General features: G+C 33.0%; 1 protein-coding gene across 1 annotated transcript in view; it reads right to left on the reverse strand.

The window, feature by feature from the left end:
• LOC114325137 (chromatin-remodeling ATPase INO80) overlaps positions 1-18,397 on the reverse strand; it is a 75,771-nt gene that overhangs the window by 30,463 nt on the left and 26,911 nt on the right. The window contains exon 13 of the mRNA XM_028273083.2: positions 15,308-15,475. Within this exon, the coding sequence (XP_028128884.1) occupies positions 15,308-15,475 (168 nt within the window). The remainder of the gene's footprint in view (positions 1-15,307; positions 15,476-18,397) is intronic.

The raw sequence follows: 18,397 nt of genomic DNA on the forward strand, positions 1-18,397 counted from the left end.
ATTTGAGTACTTTCCCAATTTGACGCGCGACGCGCCCCCAAAATAAATTGATTGTTCGTTTAATTGTGTAAAGGGTACATTGTATAAATCTTTACTTTTTTGGTAAATTATTTTTAAACACAAATTAGTAATTTATTAGTAGATAAGGATTTTTTTGGCTAGCAAATGAATTTTGCCAAAACAAAAACAATGATACACAAGATAATAGAAACGTAATACATCAAGGGTAATACTAAACAACACCACAATAGAGAAGAGGTTAATGATTATATAGGATATTTAGGACAGATAATAAAAATAAATAAGGAAAACCAAACAGCGGAGGTAAAAAGAAGGGTCAGATAGCCTGGCCTGGGCAGGATTTGGGAAATTAAAATGGGTTCTAAAGAATAAAAAAATACAGCAATACTTAAAAACAAGAGTGTTACCAGTGCATACTCCCAATTCTCACATACGCATGCCAAACATGGACCTTGGCCAAAGCAAACATGGATAAAATAATGAAGACACAAAGAGCCATGAAGAGAGCAATGTTAGGAGTACAATTACCAGACAAAAAGCAAAACAACTGAGTAAGAAATAAAACAAAAGTCAAAGACGCAGGACAACATATAGCCAGGCTAAAATGGAGCTTCGCAGGTCATAACGTCAGACAAACGGACAATAGGTAGAATACCACGATACAACAACGGAGACCATGGACAGGAAAGAGAGCAAGAGGACGACCCCAGATGAGATGGGGAGACGACACTAAAAAGATAGGAGGGACGCACTGGAAACAGAAAGCACTAAACAGAAGCCAATGGAGGAAACTGTGGGAAGCCTATGTTCAAAATTGGACGAATTAAAGGACAAAAGAAGAAGGATTTTTCAGCAAAATCATTAAACTGTTTATAGTCTGTTTAAATAAAATTACAACACACGTTAATCAAAATCTAATTCGGTATAGGTTAAAACAAATTGTATATCAAAATTTAGGAGAAAACAAAAAAAAAATAGGAGAGTTATGATTTATATAACGGAATCATTGTTTAAATAATGAAATACGGGTCATTATTGTACACAATTTACTTTAAGTGCTGCGCTAATTTTTGTTTTTAGGAAGGTTTTTACGATTTTTTTTCTGCAAAATAGAGGGGAAATGCTCTCATTTATTGATAAATTATATTCGACCCTTAATTTAGTTAAATAATTATAAATAAAGTTTGAAAACCAAATTTGCAAAAAATTAATATTTGCATTATATATTACCACCATAAATAAATATTTTATTTTGCAGCAAAAGTTGCGTTATGTTACCAACATAGGTAAAGCAAAAAAATTTTGGTTGAAAAATATTTAGTAGTTTATGAGATATTTACTTTCTTTATAAATGTTACTATTTTTTCAATTGCAAAAACGCTATTGTCGCCGATAGAGTATATACACTTTTATATACTTTTTTGTTTTATATATATTTTCGACAAACGCTTTGAGAAATCAAAATTTTAATAAAACTCTCCTCCAAAATGGCGTTTCAAAATTGTCCTAATTTGTTTATAACTTGTTATTTTGATATCGTCGCCGGGATTAAAAATTTTTAAATGCCGTTTCGATATTTGTTTTCTTGACAATTTTTCACACATTAAAAAAATTCTTTTGCCATTTATACACATATAGGTAGTGAAAATTGTAGAATATTTTGAAAAATATGAATTTTCGTAGCGACCTTAAATAAAAACTTTTTACCTGAAAAGTGGTGGGGGAAGTAGTTTGCAATATCTTCGTTAATAATCGAGGGAAGTTCCCTTCATAATTCACCCTCCATTTTGGAGGGGAGTTTAATTAAAATTTGTTTTCTCGAATTGATCGAAAATATACATAAAAGCAAAAAAATGAGACTTATAAAATTGTATAGGTACTCTGTAGGTACTATACAGGTAGTACTATACAGGTACAACCGAGTTTTTGCAATTGAAAAAATAGTAACATTTAATAAACAAATTAAATATCCCATAAACTATTGAATATTTTGAACCAAATTGTTTGCGTTATATTGGTAACATAACACAACGTTTCCTGTAAACTAAATTATTTTACAGTGCTTATTTATAATGCAAATAATAACTTTTTGCAAATTTGTTTTCCAAGCTTTAATTATTATTATTCAAAATAAATTAGAGGTCAAATTTAATTAAGTCAGTCATAAATGAAAGATTTTCCTTCATATTTGCAGAAAAAATCGTAAAAAACCTTAATTAAATAATTAAATAATTAAACAATGATCCCGTTATACACTGCGCGTCAGAGAAAACGGGCACTTCAAAAAATGGGTCAATTTTGATGCCTCGTATCTCCTAAACCTGTTATCCGATTTAAGTAATTTTTTTAACATGATATAGCCTTATTCTTAAACAATATCGCTGTAATAATATTGTTACTAAACAGGTAAATTTTCATTGTATACCGGGTGTACGAATCAAACTGTCTTTTTTTCTCAAAGTTCGCAACACCCTGTGGAATATTCTAGCATTTATAAAATACTGAAATTAAAACCCAACTATAGCCTCAGGTTTTCTTAACATTCTCTTTTTTGATTCATTCGCTTAGGTTGGATAATACAAAAGTTAGGTACTTTAACAACTGGACATGTTCGTCATCAGTACAGAGTGTTTCTAAATAAGTGCGACAAACTTTAAGGGCTAGTTCTGCATGAAAAATTATCACGGTTTGATCTATAAACATAATATGTCCGCAAATGATTGGTTTCCGAGATGTTGAATTTTTTCTTACAAACTGACGATTTATTTATTGCCCTAAAACCAGTTGAGATATGCAAATGAAATTTGCTAGGTTTTAATAGTTATTGCGCATTTTTTGACATGCAATTAAAAATTTTATATTCACCATTTGCGCGCATACGGGCAATATGAGCGATCATATTATCCGTATGCACGCCAATGGTGAATATAAAATTCTTAATTGTATGTCAAAAAATGTGCTATAACTACGTCTTAAAATCCACCAAATTTGATTTGCATATCTCAACCGGTTTTAAAGCAATAAATAAATCGTCAGTTTGTAAGAAAAAATTCAACATCCCGTATCTCGGAAACGAAGTATTTGTGGACATGTGTTTATAGAGCAAACTGTCATTATTTTTAATGCAGAATCACCCCTTAAAGTTTGTCGCAGTTACTTAGAAACACTCTGTACTGATGAAGAACATGGCTAGTTGTTAAAGTATCTAACTTTTGTATTATCCAACATAAGCTAATAAAATAAAAAAACAGTATTTTACAAATGCTAGAATATTCCACAGGGTGTTGCGAACTTTGAAAAAAAAACACATTTCTATTCGTTCACCCGGTATACAATGAAAATTTACCTGTTTAGTAACACTATTATTACAGCAATATTGTTAAAGAATAAGGCTATAACATATTTAAAAAATTACTTACATCGGACAATGGGTTTAGGAGATGTGAGGTATCAAAAATGACCCATTTTTTAGAGTGCCCGTTTTCTCTGACGCGCAGTGTATAAATCATTATACTTTCTGGAAAATATCTTTTTTTTTTTTCACCTAAACTTTGATAAAGAAGTTCCAACCTGCACCGTTACATTTTGATTTTATTTTTGATTCGGCTATTAATAATTCTAATGTGTAGACAGAGTAAGAAACAGAACTCGTTAAAGTCATTGGAAAGGACGGAGAGGAAGCAACAATTACGAGCCCTAACAACTAAACGTTCGGACATTCGGACAAAAGAAAGTTTATTGAAAATGTTAACTAGAACTAGGTCACAAAAATAACAATATACAAAACCCTTATACTGCCAGTGCTAACATATGGATCGGAAGCATGGACCATCTCCAAGACAGATGAAAACATCTTGCTCATATTTAAATGAAGAATCCTGAGAGGAATATTATTTGTGTCTGTGAAAACGGTATTTGGAGGAGGAGATACAACTACGACATATACTAGAAATACAAACACATATCTGGTGGTAAAGACGTAATATTTTTCATAAAAATAGAAAGACTAAAGCCGGCTACACACATGCTTGTAAATTAAGAAAGTAGATAGCATGCCAGTAGCTCCCATGCCTTTTACTGGCAAGGCGAAAAAGCAGGGTCGATTTTTACACATGCCAGTGCTAGTAAACAATCGAGTGGTTTTCATGTGCAACTAAAGTATCTGTTTTGTAATTAAAAGTTTTTGAGTTTCCAACAAAATGGCGATCCATGGAAGGTATTCGGAATGAATTAAACAAGCAAATATTGCTTATGGCCATGGATAATTGTTAGAAATTTAATAATGAATCCGATCCATTTCCTCTTGAATTTTGGTGTAAGTATTGTCACGGTCTATTTTATTTTTATATAGAGATGATTTAGGTGAATTCCAAATACATACACTCTAATATTACATAGCTATAAATAGAAATCAATTTGATGATTTTTTTATCATCCCAACAAAACATTTTTTAAAACAAGTTTAAAATAAAACGATTAATTTTTATCTCCAAAATAACAAATCTGATAATTCTCTGCTAGCTGCTGACATGCCCGTAGCGGTAGCGTGCGAGCGCGCGTTCACACATGCCAGTGGCACTCACACGCATGCGCCTTGCATCTCACAGCACGCTACTAGCAAAAAAATGCCAGTTAACATACACACTTGCCAGTTTGGGGACAGTAGCTGGTGCTTGCTAGGTACTGGTATGCCAGTGTGCTAGTAACAGGCATGTATATCTCCGGCTTAACATAGGCCGCACATCTAGCAAGACCACAGCAGAACAACCCTCATAGCAGAGGCGGCTCTAGCCTATGTAGCGCCCGTATGCAGTCGATGCCCTGGCGCCCTTTGGTAGACGCGCAGTTAAAATGGAATAGTCGAAGAGGTACCTATCTATAACCAGGTACTAGGTACTAGACCATAGGGTATTAGAGGGTATTAGGTACGCTTATAATGTAAACAAAAATCCAGATGCAAATATAGTATGACCTCGATATAACGAACCTCTATTTAACGGACTTCGGATATAACGGACAAAAAAATCCGGTCAAATATGAAAAAAATTAAAAACGTCTCGGTATTTTACAAAGAATTTCAAAAACTTTTTATTATAGACTAATACGGACACATTTCTAATTATAAAAAAACATCAAACTTATAGAAAATTAAAAATAAAAAAAGTTTATTGATTTATTTTAAACCTATTTTTATACAACGGATTTTCGGCTTTAACGGACACCCGTTCCCCCCAATTAGTCCATTATATCAAGGTTTTACTGCAGTGCAATATTAAATGATGTCGGGAGCCAATGGGTATTCACGGCGTCAGAACAACCTACCCAAATCTGTTAAAAATATTTAATTAAAAATGAACTTTTTTATCTATGAGGTAAAGTTGAAAATGGGTTTAGGAAATTTGACAGGTTTAAGTAAATATGTAGTACTTTTAGGAAGGAATTGGTTAGATGAATAAAAAAGAACAACTTTGTGAATATTTAAAAAAAATTATTAACGAATTATTACAGGACGCACATAGGCACATACTTCAACATATAATTATAAAAGAGATACTTTTCGTGCTTTTGCATTAGCAAAATCTTGAATATATCGCTTACTTCAATTTTTATTTCATGTTCAATACCTACTAGTGATAAATTTGTAAATCGACTTTACGACAATCTTGACCTTGGAAGATTTTTAATTGTTTCTAATTTAAAAAATGATCTTTCACTGTGCGATACTGTCACTGCAATGTGAAGTAAATTCTAAGAGCAGTGAACAAATTTGGAAACACTGAAAGTGATTTATTTGTGTAGGTTTACAAGTATGTAATTTAAAATGAAGCTTGAACCTTGAGTGCTGCATCAGTGAAAAACTAGAATCATTCGAGCTGTGGGTGTACAGAAGAATTCTGAAAATATCGTGGACAGAACACGACACCAACAAAGAGGTTCTGAGAAAGATGAATTAAGAAGTGGAAATATTAAATACCAGCGAAACAAGAAAATTGGAATATCTCGGACATAATTTCAAGTGGAGAGAGATACAACTAGCTCCAGTTGATTATGCAGGTAAAAAATCAAGGAAAAAGAAGCATAGAAAGACGCAGAATATCGTGGCTGTGCAACCTGAGAGAATGGTACGGATATACATCAAATGAACTTTTCAGAGCAGCCGTCCCTAAAATCCGAATAGCTATGATGATTGCCGACCTCCGTCGCGGAGATGGCACTTCAAGAAAAAGAATTTAAAATATCCAAAGGTGTAGTAGAATCATCGATAGAGATTGGTAATAATTCTATTTCATTAAAGAGCTCAAACCTATCTACGTCTGAGGAGCCAACATGACACAATTTATTTTCTAAATTAGAAAAATATGCTCTTTTTGTATCTGACGCTCGATTTCACAATAAAGTTAAAGTGGAATTTAAATTTAAAGTCTCTTTTAACTATAACATTTGCATTGTTAAAAGTCCACTTTAACTTTATTATGAAATCGAGCGTTAACTCTAAATCCTTCCAGTGTTTTAATTTTTTAAGGAACGAAAGAGTGGTATTATTTAGCGTTAAAAGTTCGAAGCGTTCGTCAAACTTAGTAATTGCGGTATCTAATACGTAATAGTAAAAGTTTACTTTAAAATGTATTTTGGCGTCAGTTACTGATTCATCTTCTGCCTCATAATTTAAAAAAAATCATATTTTATGTTGAAACACAGTAAAGAAAGACTACCACTATTTGGCGCTCGGCGCCCGTGTGCACCGCACACCCTGCACAATAGGTAAAGCCGCCCCTGCCTCATAGATGAATCCTTGCGTCACAGCCAGCGGGAAGTATGCCAAAACTTTGATAGAAGGATGGTGTTGTAGAGGGTAGATAATGATGCCAAAAAAATCATCATCATCATCATCATCCAACCAATTCACGTCCACTGCTGGACATAGGTCTCCCCCAATTGTTTCCACACTTCACGGTTTTGTGCTGATTTTTGCCAGTTTTTACTAATCCGCCTGATATCATCTGTCCATCGTGTAGGCGGCCTTCCTCTACTTCGTTTATCTTCTCTTGGTCTCCACTCCATCAGCTTTCGTGCCCATCTTGAATCTTTCAGCCTGGCGACGTGTCCTGCCCAGTTCCATTTGAGCCTGGTGATACGTTCTACAACATCTGCGATACCGGTTGTTTGTCTGAGATCTTCATTTCTTATTTTATCCCGTAGAGTTACGCCCAGCATGGATCTTTCCATGCGCCTTTGAGCAACCCGCATTTTCGACGCTGTTGCCTTGGTTAGAGTCAGTGTCTCTGCTCCATATGTCATTACCGGTAGCACACATTGGTCAAACACTTGTCTTTTTAAACCGATCGGTATACTGCTCCTAAATATGTCTCTCAGAGCTCCGTAGGCTGCCCAAGCAAGAGTTAATCTTCTTTTTATTTCGCATGTTTGGTTATCTCTGCCAATTCTAATTTCATGACCCAAGTAAATGTACTTTTCCACTAGTTCTACTTCTTGTTCGCGTATAATCAGCTGCCCGCTAGGAATCAGATTAGTCATAAATTTAGTTTTAGAAAAGTTCATTTTCAGGCCTATTTTCCAGCAGATAGCGTCTAACTCATTTAGCATTTTCTTTACTTCTCCTAGGTCATCAGTTATAAGGACTATGTCATCTGCAAAACGAAGATGATTTAACTTTTCTCCATCTATTTTGATCCCTTTATTGTCCCAGTTGAGCATCTTAAAGGCATATTCCAGAACAGTTATGAATAGTTTTGGCGAGAGTGTGTCGCCTTGTCTTACGCCGCGTTCTATGCTTATTTGTTTGGTTTTATCATGTAACTTAACACTCATTGTTGCCTCTTTATAAATATTATAGATGAGTGTACTGTAACGGTAGTCAATGCGGCATTCATGTCAATGCCAAAAAAATAGGTGCAGCAAACTCGCAACGGTTAGCAATGGACAGAGCTGACTGGCGAAATATACATACTTAGGAAAGTTGAGGCTCTACTACAGGGTTGTGACACATATGATGATGATGAAATTTGTCTTCTGTATTCTCTTTTGTGTTCTTGGTCAGCAACTTTTGGTAAGCTTTCTTCATTTCTTTTACTTGGTTTTTTATCTTTGCTGTCCTCAAAATGGTTCTTTATTTTTATAATTTATCTAGTCATTTTCATGTTTTCATATCGGTCTTATTATTCCTGGTACATCTTTCGCATTTGATGCTAGTTTTTGAAGCTAGATTTTATATTTATAAAGAAAATACATCGACTCGTAGTTTTAGTAAATTTGAAGGGTACCTTTTTGATTTTATGTTTTCCCTCTCATTACATTTGATTTTTATTAAAAATCAATATCGTTATTTCTTATGTATATTCTAATGCAAAAACTGGAAGAAAGGATAGTAACAAAATAATAGGCTGATATGGAGAAAATATCTTGAATGAGAATGGTTGACCTATTGAAGCTTCATTTCACAACTGATCAAGTATTCATCGCATAGGACCTATTAGACCAGGGCGCATCTGTAAAAATATTAGTACATTTGGACGTTGAGAGGTGACTCAAATTTTTGCAGCTTGAAAATAGCCCAAGTAATAATATTTGAGTTATCCTCCCACTCAAAAAGGTCCGGAACATTGTTTAAATAATCAAAATGTTAAAAAATTAAGGAAAAAGTCTACTTTTTTCTTCGTTTTTTGATTATAACTTTAAAAGTATTCATTTCCGAGAAAAGTTGTACTGGCATAAAAGTTGCGTAATTAAATTTCCTACAATATAGAATTGGCTAAATATTTAAAAAATAGTCACCCTTGTTGCAAGATAGCAATAATTGCGAAAAAACATAAAAAACAAGTATTCGCATTTTACGTTTTTCTACCATTTATGGTACACTTAAAACCTTCATATTTTACTCAGAAAAACTTTATGATATAGTAAAATAATACTGTGAATTCCATTACGATCGGGTCAATAGATTTTGCAATCCAGCTTTCGCAAAAAAAATCATTTTTTTAAAATGTTACATGACTCAAAATAAAGCAGACAGAAAGTTGAATTTTTTCTGCATATAGAATGATACTGTATCTTTCATTTTCAATTTTCAAAATTAAAATCGGTTAACTACCACGGCGTCAGGAATTTTTTTAAATAAACAATAATTATTGGTGCTACGCGCAGGACAGCGGATAGTTTGCTCTGATTGGGCATTCCAATTACCTTGGATAATAATTGATACATTTTAATTTTTAGTACATTTCGATATAAATAAATAAATTTGTTTATTGCAAAATAAAAGCACATACTCTGTCCTTTGAAATAACACTTTTTTTAGAAAAAACTTTCTTTGTTCATATATTTTAACTTAGTGAATAAAATTTTATTATTTTTAAACATATGCAATTGTTTAAACAATATTTCACAAACAATAATAAAATTAGTTTGATTTTTGTGGAATTAAAATATTAAAATACAACAAAATATAGAGTAATAAAATAATATATTAGATATATATTGGAAGAAATTTTGGTGGAAATCAACTTGTGTGAATCGATCACCGCTGTCCTGCGCGTAGCACCAAAAATTAATGTTTATTTAAAAAAATTCCTGACGCCGCGGTAGTTAATCGATTTTAATTTTGCAAATTGCAAATGAAAGGTGCAGTACTCTTCTATATGCAAAAAAAGTTCAACTTGCTGTCTGCTTTATTTTCAGTCCTGCAACATTTTGAAAAAATGAATTTTTTTTGCGAAAGCTGGATTGCAAAATTTATTTTGCAAAATCTATTTAACCAATCTTAATAAAATTTACAGTAATGTTTTGCTATATTATAAAGTTTTTCTGGGTAAAATATGAAGGTCCTAAGTGTAGCACAAATGGTTGAAAAAGGTAAAATGCGAATACTTGTTTTTTTATGGTTTTTTCGCAATTATTAACAAGGGTGACTATTTTTAAAAATTTATCCCAATTTTATATTGTAGGAAATTTAATTACGCAACTTTTATGTCAGTACAACTTTTCTCAGAAATGAGAAAAAATATAATTTTATAATCAAAAAATCGAATTTTTCCTTCATTTTTTGACATTTTAATTATTTAAACAATGTTCCGGACATTTTTGAGTGGGAGGATAACTCAAATATTATTATTTGAGTTATTTTCAAGCAATTTCTGTAAAAAAATTTGAGTCACCTCTCAACGTCCATCTCAAAACAGATGCGCCCTGGACTATATGTGATTAACCTATGTGATCAGTATGCGTTAAGAATATGTAATGGTTTCTTTAGACATCCAGAGATAATATATAAATACACATATTCGAAACCAGTTCTTAACCAATAATCAATAATAGAAAATATAGTTCAATCAATAATAGAGACAAGAGTCAATGATTAAGGTCGAAGAAACGAGAGTATATAAAAGAGTCACCTGTGGATCAGACCACCATTTGGTGAGATCAATAATATAAATCAACATTTAACAATAACACATAAAACATCTATCTGATGCTTCAATACCATTGCCTAGTGATTATTATTATTATAACTTCAAATGTGCTGATTTTAGACAAATAAATTATCATCTGTCTTGTGTGGATTGGAGTTTCATTTCTGAGGAAGCAGATGTCGATATTGTTGTATCTCAATTTTATGACATAGTATTCTATATTATTGATACCTTTACACCTATATCTAGATACAAATCCCCAAAATTCTCAAAATGGATGAATAACGAATTAAAACATCTTATTATTGAAAAGAAAAAAGCTCATATAACATACAAAAGCACAAGTTCCTATGAAGATTACTTAAAATTCTCTTACATAAGATCTCAATGCAGAGAATTATCAAAAACATCATATAAGAACTATCTAAAAAATTTAGAGTCCCAACTCTCTAACAAAAAAGAATTTTGGCGGTTTGTAAATTCAAAAAAGGGTTCTCTGGAGTATCCACAGTGTATGTCCTTTTCTGAAAGAGAGACAACTGACCCCCAGGAAATAACTGAGTTGTTTTCTGAACATTTTGCATCTGTTTTCTCGGAATATGAAGATACACACATGTCTTTTAAATATGAAAAATTTTTAGATATTGGTGGTATGGAATTTTCTGTGTTGGATGTTTTTGATAGAATAAGCAAATTGAAACCATCATTAAGTAAGGGTCCGGATGATCTGCCGGTATTGTTTTTAGAGAACTGTAAATATGTCCTTTCAGAAGTTTTGTGCAAAATCTTTAACCTATCCTTGAAAACTGGAAATTTTCCAGCTGTTTGGAAACAATCTTTTGTTACACCCGTTTATAAAGATGGAGATAAATCAAATATTAAAAATTATAGAGCTATATCTGAGACTTCACTTATTCCAAAGGTTTTCGAAGCAATAGTGGCAGATAAATTAAATCCACTTTTTAGAGATATTATTATTGATGAACAGCACGGTTTCACCAAAGGTAGGTCAACAGTTTCTAATCTTTTAAGTTATGAGCATATCTTGTTGAGTGCCTTGGAGAATGGGTACCAGGTTGATGTGACTTATACCGATTTCTCTAAGGCATTCGACAAAATTGATCAGAATATCTTACTTGGAAAAATGTCTGCCTTGGGCATTCATGGATCAATGTTTGATTGGTTTCAAAGTAACCTTAAAGAAAGAAAACAAGTTGTGAAAATGAAGAACTTTATCTCATCTGAAATCATTGTTACTTCTGGAATTCCACAGGGTGGTCACTTATCAAGTTTATTATTCAATGTATTTATTAATGATATCAAGAATGTTTTTAATAACTGTTTATTCAAGGCCTTCGCAGATGATGTCAAAATACTGAACATCATCAAGTCTCCAAATGATTGTCTAAACTTACAAAGAGAACTCAATATCTTCTCAAATTGGTGTAATACTAATAATCTAACATTAAATATAAATAAATGTAAAATCATTACATTTAGCAGAATAAAAAAGCCTATTCTTTTCAATTACACTCTGAATTCGGTAGGCCTTGAAAGATGTTACCTAATAAAAGATCTTGGTGTATGGTTTGATAGTGAATTAAGTTTCTCAAACCATATTGATCTGATTACAAATAAAGCAATGAGGTTGTTAGGGTTTGTTTTTAGAACATTAAAATGTTTTGACAATATATTTGTTTTAAAGGAAGTTTACTGTTCCTTAGTGCGATCAATTCTAGAATATGCAGCACCTATATGGCATCCATATTACACTGTGCACAAAGAAAAACTTGAACGAGTTCAGAGAAAGTTTTTGAGACGAATAGGTCACAAACTAAAAATACCTTATGAAGAGATAAATGTTAATGACATCATGAGGCTTTTGAATTTAACCCCATTGGAAACCAGAAGGAACTATTTAGATATTTGTACAATATATAAAATCATAAATAATATTATTGATGACCCAGATCTCCTGGCAGCTGTTGGCCTGCGTGTTCCATCTATTAATTCCAGAAATAGCCAACTACTTAACATTGAGTTTCATAGAACCAATTATGGCATTAACTCGCCTATTTGTCGAATGAGCAAATTAACAAATGAAATGTTACAAAAGTGTGATTTGGATTTATTTAATGATGGTTTTAATAAATTTAGTGGTAAAATAAAAAAGTTTCTATCAAATTAATATTAAAATTATTATGGTAAAATGTGTCTTATTTATTAAATATGTAATCTGATTTCAAATTTATTACCTCCAAACTTTTTGTTATATATATGTTTCAGTGTTTTTATAATTATTGAAAAAAAATCTAGTCACGACATCTTGTTATTGTTATAGTAATCTTTTAATATATTTTGACTTGTATGTATTTCTAATGATTCTGTATTCTAATGATTTAACTTTGTAAGACTATATAGGTTATACTTATAACTATCCTTTGTACTTTCATAATTATTGTTGTTTTATACCTACGTACTCTGTAAATGCTATATGCGTAAATAAAATTTTGACTTTTGACTTTGACTTTGACTAACAATTAATTTATTAGTCGCACATACATTATTTTAAAACAGATTTATTGTGACATATTAATTTTTTTAATATAGTATTGGAAATAAACCAAAAATCATGAAGTACATGCTGATTAAAATAATTATAAAGATTATAAAATCGCTTACCCAGTTTCTTGATTGGACGGATTCAAGCTTTTGTCTGATTTTCTATGCCTACTCTAAGAGTCTCACACTCGTTAGTGTCCAACTCACGTCACTACTACCACTGTCACTATACACTTTTAACTTCCCCACTGAAGTCTTAATCAGGACTTATTCTGGAACTTTAATGTCCTGAGTACCCAATTCACTTCACTATTACAACTGTCACTTATACTATACATTGTACTACTACTACTCTACTGAGTAAGTTTGATATTCTTTTTGTGATACTGATATTTGTTACAAGTTTGATTGTACAAATTCACGATATAAAAAGTAAAAGTAGAAGAAGAACTAACTGACCCAATTGAAGCTGGCAATGAAATAAGACAAAGGAATTCCCAGAGTCCTCTATTGTTCAACCTGATCATGGATGAAATAATAAAAAAGTAAGAACTAGAGAAAGGATACTGAATGGAAGAAAAACAACTTAAAATAATCTGCCATGCAGACGATCCAATACTAATTTCTCAAAGTGAAAAAGACTTACAACATATGCTGCACCAATTTAATATAACCGTCAGAAAATTTAACATGTTAATTTCCCCAAAAAAGATCAAATGCATGGTTATAACAGAAAATCTACTCAGATGTAAATTAGAGCTGGAGAATAGAACAAGTCATGGTGATTAAATATCTACACAATCACACTATCTAGCTACGGAAACTTGGAAACAGAAGTGGAAGACTACGTGAACTAAGGGAAACAGGGCCGCAGGTTGCCTGAATTAACCCTTAAACGCCCAAGGGTGGGTAAAAAATGTCCACTTAATGCGTATTCCCTTGTAACATATTTATTACGTGTGTAAATTTTTTTTAAAAATTATTTATTGTTAAAAAGACAGCCCTTTATCGACTGTTAATTTGATTCTACCGATATTTTTGAAAATAAAAGTAGCATCTTGAGTTAAATATGGGTGGGCATAAAAAATACACCCTTGGTAAAACTTGTTCCTAAAGGTTTTTATATAATTTCTCGTTGGTAGGAAGATAATATATATCATTATCGACGTATAATTACATAATCTACATAATTATCCGCCAATGAGGAGGCTGAAAGGAAGAATGTGGAGAAAATCGACAAATCTGAATTACTGGCTTTTACTGGTATGTCAATTTTGATGTACATTGTAATTTTGTTGTAAGGTTTGTTAATTGTTTATATTAAGATTTTTGAAGATGCTGTGTTTATTAAGCATGAGATTCTTAAGTTTAATCCATTTCCAACAACTCTCAATAAATATATTAGTTATTTTCGAGGTGGACATTTTTTACCCACCCTTGGGCGTACATGGAACCTAAACAAGGTTGGGCGTTTAAGGGTTAAACAATATGGAAAAATAAAAATATCGGAATAGAAATTCTTCTTCTTCCTTCTTGTATGTAGGCTTTAAAGCCTGTTTCTTCTTCAATATTAGCCTCCTAAATTGTTTAAGTTATCGCACCATCTTTTTCTTGGTCTGCCAATACTTCTTCGTCCATTTGGTGACTTGGAATAGAAATTAAAGGTAGAATTTACAAAACAGGCATCAGAAACACCACCAGGGCCTAGATTCCGTGCACTGTAGATATCTACATGTCGCTTTCTATCGATATTTGAATACCAAAATATATGAATTTTTAAGAATTATTTTCTAGTTTTGCTTTAGTTTATCAATTAGAGTATAACCTAGCAAAACTAGAAAATAATTCATTTAAAGCTAAAAATTCAAATATTTTAATATTCAAATATCGATAGAAAACGACATGTAGATATCTACAGTGCACGGAATCTAGGCCCTGATACAGAGAAGACAAGAAGAATGCTCGAAACAGCAAAGATGAAAACCCTTCGAAAAATCAATGGTAGGACACTATGGAGAACTGCAGATATACGACGGAGATGCAAGGTGGACAACATTAATAATTGGATAAAAAACAGAAGTGTAGAATGGAACGATCATAACAAATAGAGTAGTAAGGACGGCGAGAGACGGTTCCAGAATAGAAAGACGATCAGTAGGAAGGCCACGAAAACGATAGAATTGTCATTCACTTATTGGAGGTACATTGAAAAACAGACAGAATTATGTCTACACAAAAGGAAGAAGTTCACGATAAATCAATTTTCCACTATAAAATTTGACTAAAGAAAAACTTACAGTATCTGCAGCAGTTAAATTGATACCAAGTCCACCAGCTCTTGTCGACAGTAGAAAAACAAAAATGTCTGCTCTGGCTTGGAAATCAGCAACCATATCCCTTCGTTCTGATATTTTTGATGAACCATCTAACCTCATATACTTATGATGCCTGTGCCACATGTATTCCTGAAACATTATTGATTTTATTGTATTATATAACGTGAAATTTAACTGAACAGTGTTTAACAATAAAAAACTATAAGCAAAACGAAATACAGAGAGCCGGAGATCTAAAGATTTCTTACGTTGGAAAACAAATTCTCGTTACAACCTCAATCCGACACATAGAGCGCACCACGGCCCGTTCTGAGGCCAAGATGAAGTGTGCATAAACGAAATTCTCTCTCTCTCTCTCTCTCTCTCTCTCTCTCTCTCTCTCTCTCTCTCTCTCTCTCTCTCTCTCTCTCTCTCTCTCTCTCTGTCGCTTCCCCATTACTGAGGATCGTGATTTCTTCCAATATTCCTAACAATGTTTCTCCATTGGTCTCTATCTTCAGCTGCTCTAAGAGCTTCGCAGAATGAGTTTCCAGCTGAATTCTTTATTTGGTCGGACCATCTAGTCCAGCGATACTCAACCTTTTTTTTCCCTGGGCCACATAGTAGCTATTGCCACAGCTTGCGGGCCGCAATCTAGGTGAAGTAATATACAGTATGATACAAGTGAAAGGAAATTAGTTATTTCGTAAATTGGCGACTATAAGGAAAATCCTGAAACAAGTCGATTTTTTATTTCTAAATTATGATTTTTTGACATATATGTTATACTAGTGACGTCATCCATCTGAGTGTGATGACGTAATCGATGATTTTTTTAAATAAGAATAAAGTTCGTCTGCTAGATCATTTGAAAGGTTATTCAATGCTCTATTCAGCAATTTAAGCATTTTTTGCATATTTCATTTTTGAATATGAAGATTCGCACAAGCATGATCAAGCAAACAACGTGAAAAGCAAGTAAGCGCAACTTATAGTTATTCGGTGTTAATTTCCAGAATTCTCAATATTGATTTGCGTCTCTTTTTTCTTTAAAAATTGCCTCCAGATTTGTATCATCTTTAAAATCAATTAGTTCATCTGACAACTTTGCGCTATTAAATCCCAATGCCGCAAATTGTGTAGTAGCGGCTACTTCTAAGTGCCGGGGATTTTCCACTAATAGAAGATATTTCCTAATTTTTCGCAAATCATTAAATCTTTCCTGAAATTCATCGCTCAAGAAAACTAAGTAATTAGAAATAGTAGCAAAGTTTTCTGGAGATACATCAATTCAATCTTGTTGACTTTTTACCAATGTCGAAAAGTTATACAGATTTTTTATATTAATTTCCTCGATATACCTACATCCTTAGCTTGTCCTCGAAAGCAAATACTTTATTCTTTAACTGCGAAATAATTTTATGTTTACCTTTTAATTTGTAAACGACGTAAAGTTCGCCAAGTTTTCCTGTATGTCGCAAATAAATGCTAAAAGCCACCACCAACTATCTTACTCAAGATCAAAATAATTTGATCGTTTACAGAGCCCTTAAGTTAGCCTCCGGGCCACATAAAAAACTAGTCGGTGATCGTCCTCTGGATCTTCTCCCCGGAACGTTTCCAGAAACAATGAATCTCTCCAAACTGTCGTTACCTATGCGAACCACGTGACCAAAGAATTGCAAAATTCGTTACAGACATATTGTGGACAGACTTTTTTTTTTAAATTTTGAGTTGGTTTAGAATGGAAACGTTTGTCCTATTAGCTGTCCAAGGTATGCGCAGCATTCCTCTCCAGCACCACATCTCAAAGGCATCAATTTTTTGGCGCTCGCATGCGCGAAAAGTGTAAGTTTCTGCTCCGTAGTCCGTATATTAAGAATACAAAGGCATTCACCAGTCTCATCTTGATATTTTGAGAGACAGATATTTTAGTTAGGCGACTCATCGCATTTTTTGCCATACCAATACGTCTCCGAACTTCTGCTTCACGTTACGATCGTTAGTTATACTAGACCCGAGATAGACAGAGGTGTTTACTATCTGGTATTCCTGTAACATGTTAGTCAGTTGAATAGTGTCGAATCTGTCGACCACCATTATTTTTGTGTTAGCTTTATTGATTTTCAGACCAACTTTATTGCTTTCGTATTCAACTCTTCGCAGGGGATCAAATATTTCTTGCTCATTTGCTGCTGTGTAGTGAAGTGTAGTGTCATCAGCAAATCTTAAATTGGAGATTTTCCTACCAGCTACTGTTACTCCACCGGCCCATCCTTCTAAAACCATCCTCATGACATGTTCAACATAAATGTTAAATAAGTCAGGTGACAACACGTATCCTTGTCTAACACCTCTCTCGGTCTTGAATTGGTTTGAGAACTTCTGATCAAGTCGTACTGTCGCTATATTGGGCTGGTACAGATTTTTAATAAGTGTCACCAGGTGCATTGGTGAGCCCATTTCTATTAAAATTGACCACACATTTATCCAGCTTACACAATCAAATGCCTTTTGTGGTAGTCAACGAAGCATATAATCATAGGTACTTGAAATTCTCTAGACTTTTCAATGAGTTGTCTCAGGTTCAGGATTTGTTCCCTTGTACCTTTACCCTTTACAAACCCCGCTTGTTCCTGAGGTATTTGATAATATAGATAGATTTTTAAACTGTTTTTGATGATATGCAACAAGATTTTACTAGATCTGTTATTAGTGACAGTGTGCGGTAGTTTTCACATCTGGTAGTAGTTCCTTTTTTATGTAGCGGGATATAAATTGAGGTACACCAATCAGATGGCCATTCTCCTGAATTCCAAACACCAACTGAGTACTAGGAATCAAATTCGTTGCGTTTTTTACCTACATAAATTGACCTGTCGCATGTCGTGGAATGCATATTGTAGATTCCCCATGTTTATTCATTTATCGTCCGTTTGCTTTGTAAATTGTAGAAAGCTTGGATTTAGGTTGTAACCAGAATTTGTTTTCCAACGTAAGAAATCTTTAGATCTCTGGCTCTCTGGATTTGGTTTTGATTTTAATAGATGTCGCTGTTGCGTCTTTTGAAAA

Source organism: Diabrotica virgifera, chromosome 10 (assembly GCF_917563875.1).
Source record: "Diabrotica virgifera virgifera chromosome 10, PGI_DIABVI_V3a".
NCBI classification, from domain to species: domain Eukaryota; kingdom Metazoa; phylum Arthropoda; class Insecta; order Coleoptera; family Chrysomelidae; genus Diabrotica; species Diabrotica virgifera.